The sequence below is a fragment of the Talpa occidentalis genome, unplaced genomic scaffold (genome assembly GCF_014898055.3).
Source record: "Talpa occidentalis isolate TD23 unplaced genomic scaffold, MPIMG_talOcc4v2.1 talOcc4.4, whole genome shotgun sequence".
Classification (NCBI taxonomy): Eukaryota; Metazoa; Chordata; class Mammalia; order Eulipotyphla; family Talpidae; genus Talpa; species Talpa occidentalis.
In genome coordinates, this window is record NW_023604295.1 from 9,037,068 (window position 1) to 9,043,067 (window position 6,000).

The 6,000-nt window shown below is 38.3% G+C and overlaps 1 protein-coding gene across 1 annotated transcript; it reads left to right on the plus strand.

Annotated features, from left to right (window-relative positions):
• The first annotated feature begins 3,378 nt into the window (after nucleotides 1-3,378).
• LOC119257104 (keratin-associated protein 21-1-like) lies at nucleotides 3,379-3,792 on the plus strand. The gene has a single exon (XM_037524803.1). The coding sequence runs from the start codon at nucleotides 3,379-3,381 to the stop codon at nucleotides 3,790-3,792; it is 414 nt and encodes a 137-aa protein (XP_037380700.1).
• Nucleotides 3,793-6,000: the final 2,208 nt, after the last annotated feature.

The window sequence follows — 6,000 nt, forward strand, 5'->3', positions numbered from 1 at the left end:
GGTCACTCTGGAGTAAAAATGGAAGGGTGAGAGGCACTATCAGCTATACTTAATAGGACTGGCTTGTGAATAAAATCTGGAAACATCAAATGTTGAGGAATTTCTCCATAAGGCAGCAATGAGTAACAATGAGATCTCCAATGAAGTAATTAATAATTGGTAAGTTAGTCAAAGTTATCAGTCAAGCTTATTTTTTAAAAGATTTTATTTATTGATGCATACAAGAGTTGGGGTACAGGCCAGAGGTGTGAAGGGTGATAGGATTTGCCAGAGACAGAGTGGGGAGAAGAACAGGAAGACTACTGAAATACAGTGCTGAGGGGAGCAGTGGGCAAGTCAGGAGAGGTCTGCTGTGCCACGTGGGTCTCCTCCTTGGCTGGGGGATCAAACTCATGCTGCACTGGCTGTGGATAGCTTCATAGGTTGTGTCTTAACCCCTTGCACCACCAGGGAGGTCCCTGTAAAGCTTATTTTAATAGTCATATTCCCAAATTTAACCTATCCTACCCTCCTCCAAAGAACCTTCTAGAACATCTTCCTCTCCAGTTCCATCCATGGGTTCATGGGGTAAGATTTCATTATCTTTTATAGCTTAGTAGAAGCCATTGTGGAGCTACACCACACCTTTACCCACTCATGTGTTCCTGGGCACTTGGGTCCTTTCCATAATGTGACTAATGTAAATAGTGCTGCAGTGAACACAGGAGTCCGCTTGGCCCTTCAAATTAGTGTCTTTGTACTCTCCAGGTAGTTATCTTGGTGTGGAATTGCTGGATCACATGGCAAATCTATTGTGAATGCTTTGAAACTCACCTGCCTACTTTTAACTTGATGTCATCTTTTTCTCATAGTTTCCATAATGAGCAGACTTCTCATCCGTGATGTCTTAAACCTTGACAAATTTTTCTTTGCTTTTCTCTACGTTTTGGTCTTTGTTATTGCATTATCTTCCATTTTTCCTTTTCACTTAATGTACTACTTCATCTTATCTGTTAGCATTGAATCGACTACCACATATACAAAAATGACTTGTAAAACTAAAGCTCTGTGTGTCAGTCTGGGTCCAGTAGTAGATGGAAACCTCACATTAGGTTAAACAGGAAAGCTTAACATTAAAATCAATTTTAAAGCTATAATAAACGGGTGATTATAGGATGAGAAAATTCTATATGGTTCTCTAGGGATGTGGAAGTATACTCCAGAAGGTAAAACTTGGAACTGCAGTTCAGCACCCTGGATAGCAGGAAAAAAATAACTCCTTTGGCCAGGCTCTATAATCAGTGGACCAATAGGAGATGCCTTCTGGAGTGCAGATGGTAATCAAGCAATTAGCAAATGGTGAAGATCTGGAAAGCTGAGGGGCAGTGGCAACTCTGTGGGGCAGGATAGCTAGAGAGGGAATCTGTGTGTTGTGTGGGTTTGAAGTCAGCAGATACTCTTGGATGAGAAATCTTCAAAGGCTAGTTTCAACAGAGGGTTCCAAAACCAAAAACATGATCCTGAGACTCCAGCATCCACCAGTGAATAAAGCCTTAACAAATGTCCTCTCATCCTGTCACTGCCATCTCTTATCCACCCCCCAGCCCAGGGCTGCAAACAAATAATGCAAACTGCTTTCTCCTGCAGTTTCTCCCCTGCAACACTGTCTACCAAGAAAGCTTAATACCATGCTCAGATTAAAGGGCAAACTCATGAAGGAGCCCATCACTTGTCACAGAGCATACACTGAAAGTATTGGGAAGATGAGAGGCAGTAAGTTCAGAACGTTCCTCTCCCAGTTTCAGTGGCTCTGTAGGAGACAAGGCTTTTCATGGTAAATTTTGTCAGATCCATTTACTAATTACTTGACTATGGGAAGTGTTCTCAAATTTATAAACTTTAGTTCCTGCAACTACTAAGTAAGAATCAATAAAGATTAACAATGTAATAGAATCTATCGGAAATATATAGGAACTACAAAGAATGAAGCACAAATCCTTCTATATTGGCAGTCACTACCTTCTTTTACTCCCCCCCCTTCTTGTATCCAAACAGAAGCACTCCCAAATAATAACAGTTTTCAAGTATCTGCATTAACTTGGACTGATGTATTTCTTGTATTAAAATGTTAAAACTTACTTTAATGTAAAGTAAGCAAAATATGTCAGAAAGAAAAAGAAAAATACAGGATATTTCTCTCATATATGAATATAAAAAGCAAAACAGAGGAACAGAAAAATATGATGAAACAAACCCTAGAAATCTGACTGTAGAACTGAGAGGTAGGAGATCCAGTGGTGTAGAATGAGAAATAACTGGGGCTTTGGTAGTGGGTGTGATGTTGTAACATACATTTGTAAAGGTGTGCACCTTATTCCTAAATCATATACAATGCTCTAAAGCAATGCACCACAATAAAAATAATCTTTAAAAATGACAAAATCAAAGTAAGGACAAAATAAATACCATGGAAGTATAAACCATTATTAATGTCATAATTGTGAAGAATCCCGCAAAAGTGGTATAGGTAGTGTTATTTGAATATTGTTTGTAGGAGAAGACAGGTGGGAATAAAAGCAATAAAACATTGCAGATTCTGTAAGTACTAATTTTGATTGATCACATGTTAGTAGAGAGCGTGACTCCATAACACATATATGAGGAACATTATAACCGGACTTACATTGAAAACTTGAGCTTAAACAAAGAAGTTCTTGAACCAAAGCATTTTCCACACTCTAAGTTGAAAGTCAGAAAACTTCATAATTTTTGGTTAAATTAGTAATAGTAAGTTTTATATTACTTACTTATCTGGCCTTCCCTAAAAAAAATTGCCCTAAAGAAAGAATAGAATGTCATAAACTGATGGAAAATTTTCCTCCAGAGTGGAGATTATTTCAGGGAGTAAATGTAGCATGTTGAAATATTCAATTCCTTGTCCAAAACCCATGAAAAGTACTTTAGAGGATTTACATTATAAATGGAAAAAAAGGAAACCATTGTGATATGTGCTATGATAATGTCAATGAGAACAAGAGCAAAATAGTAAACACACATAGAAATAAGCCAAATCTATTTTGCTTATGTGTAATGTCATAACCATGAAATACTATTGTGAAAGTAAAATTAGGGTTATATAAGCTTGGGTGTTTACAACATATATCTTTATGTTTAAAACAACCATTAGAAAATTCCTAGGATGGCAGTAATATGACATCCTGACAAGATGCTGTACACAGAATGAACTCATTTTAGCAAATAGTTGTAAAATGAGAACAGAGCCCATGTGAGGTTGACCCGCCCATTGCTGGGAGTATATAAGTGCCCTGCAAGAGTAGCTGATACTCGACTTCAGAAAGATCTTCCTACAGGTCAACTGAAACCTCATCTCCTAACACCATGTATTGCAACTACCTTGGAAACTACTATGGTAGCTACGGCTGTGGCCTTGGCTATGGCTGTGGCCTTGGCTATGGCTCCCGCTATGGCTGTGGCTATGGCTCCCTCTATGGCTGTGGCTACGGTTCCGGATATGGCTGTGGCTATGGCTCCCGCTATGGCTGTGGCTACGGTTCTGGATATGGCTGTGGCTATGGCTCCCTCTATGGCTGTGGCTACGGTTCCGGATACGGCTGTGGCTATGGTTCTGGATATGGCTGTGGCTATGGTTCCAGATATGGCTGTGGCTATGGTTCCAGATATGGCTGTGGCTATGGCTCTGGATATGGCTGTGGCTACGGATCTGGATATGGCTCTTCTTGCTGTAGCTACCGGCCATTTGTCTACAGGAAATGCTATTCTTCTTGCTGCTAGAACATCACCACAGTCTCTGTTTTCTTCTAAAATGATCACTCCAAGGCATTTCTTCTTCACTGTATCATGATCACAACTGAATCCACTGAAGAGAGATGTTCAGAACCTGCAGAAAATTCCTTGTCTTCTTGAAGTCTAGCTTGTTGCTGAGGAAATCTGAGAAACTCCATGATGTTTCTGGAAAGCAGAGGCATCTTTGAATTCATAGGCCAAGTGTAACCCCCCACCCCCAACTCCTTGTTGCATATTTCTGTATTGTGATCATTTTCAAATAAACATGATTCTTTGCTCCTAACAATTTTGTCAGAGGTGTCATTGACTTACACTTTTTTCCTCTATGTCTGTGAATTCCTCAGAGCCTAGCAGAGCTAATATCAAATGGTCATTCCAATTGTGTGCCTTATCTCCACTCTCATTGCTCAGCCCTCATGACTTCCTGCAATTTTCATACCTTGAATAGCATCCCCTCCAAACACTTGGTCCTCTGGTTGAATCTCTCTTCTCTTACTTCTCCCCACTCTTTTTGTGTGATTTTTATCCTTATGCTGTCTCAGTCAAAGATGTATATAACCAATGTTCCAGGTAGAAAAGAGATGAAGGACAAGTGATGAATAGCATCAGATCCTCTAAAGAAATGCTCTCTCCTTTTTTGGGAAGGGAAACACTGTCCAGCAGACTTTGTCTACCTCTGTGCCTACACTGTTCAAGTGGCTTCTTAGCTGATGGTGGATAAAGAAGGGACCGGAGGCAAAAGTTGAGCTAGGAGAGTCAATAGCGTCTGCTCAACCCCCATAAGTCATAGATATCAGGGTAAATTTCAGTGGTGTGAAACTTAGCTAAATGGATATTTTTCAATGTATGACAGTCCAAACTTTGAATCTGGACAAGGGTGAAACTCTCATTTTCTCATGTAACTCTCATGTAAATTTTATCCTTTAGTGTAGAGGATTTAACCTATACTCTTCCTTAATACCATATTATTATCCACACAGAGCACTTTCCTTTTTCCTTAAATTTTTGTTTTACATATTTATTCTCTTTTATTTCCTATTTCTGTTTGCATGGAAATGGATGCATCATTTGCATCCATCTTGTAATTTTTTGATTTATATGTAACCAACCCATTTTATCCCACAAAAGTTCCAATACTTGGACATGCACAAGAGAGACAGTGCAGAAGTTGATTCTGAGAACTGGGGAAAGGTAGGGTTCAGATCCAGAAAAACCTCTGCAGGATAACTCATGGGTGCAGTCAGGGCCCCAGGTGAAGATGAAGAGCTTATTCCAATTTTTAAAAGAATGGTCGCACGTTTTCACTATGTATTGCTGTGAAATTATGAGATATGATGTGTGGTACTAGCTCAGTTGTCCTGAGAAATGGGCATCTCATTTTTTAAAATATTCAACATAGACAAGTTGATCATCTGCTAGGAATATCTACAGGGCATGGCATAATAACTTTGTCAGTTACTAGTTTTGTTACTTTGGTCTAATAATACAACTACTCCTAGAACACAGTTTCCTTACATGAAAATGTGGTTAAAATATCTTCTCAATATTGTGGAGTGGAAATTTAATTATGTTTTCAAAGTCAATTTGTACAATAGGAACCATTGTAAGAAACAGAATGAATTTCTCTACTCTGGGATTTTGCAAAAGGAAAGACATAATTAGAGCTTCAGGAGATTAATGAATATATTTATCACACAACTCTAAGACATTTTCACTATAATTAGTGATACATGTTTTATAATCAACATTTTATCCACTTAAATCTCCAGCTGCAAGATTTTTAAAAGATTTATTTATTTGTAATTTTTTAATATTTTATTTTATATAATTCTTACATCATTTTTCATTTTTGCACAATGTATGCATTTTCATTTTGTTTATATTCCCCATACAATTGCACCCCCCCTGATTTTGACCCTAATCCTTTCTCTCCCTGGACCCCCCCCCCCACATCGTAGTGTATCTCTAGTTTATACTTGCTTGTTGATTTTGATTTTTAGTTTGTATTAATTAGTCTTTTTCCTGGTCCCTTATTTAGATTTTCTAAATTCCTGCTATGAGTGAGACCATCTGGTATTTTTTTTTCCCTTTCTGACTTATTTCGCTGAGCATGATCCCTTCCAGCTCCATCCATGTTGCTGCAAACTGCATGTGTTTATCTTTTTTGATTGTTATGTAATATTCCTTTGTGTATAT

What these genes read in the sequence shown, in the direction of transcription:
- LOC119257104 (XM_037524803.1), top strand. Translation starts at nt 3,379, where the DNA reads ATGTATTGCAACTACCTTGGAAACTACTATGGTAGCTACGGCTGTGGC.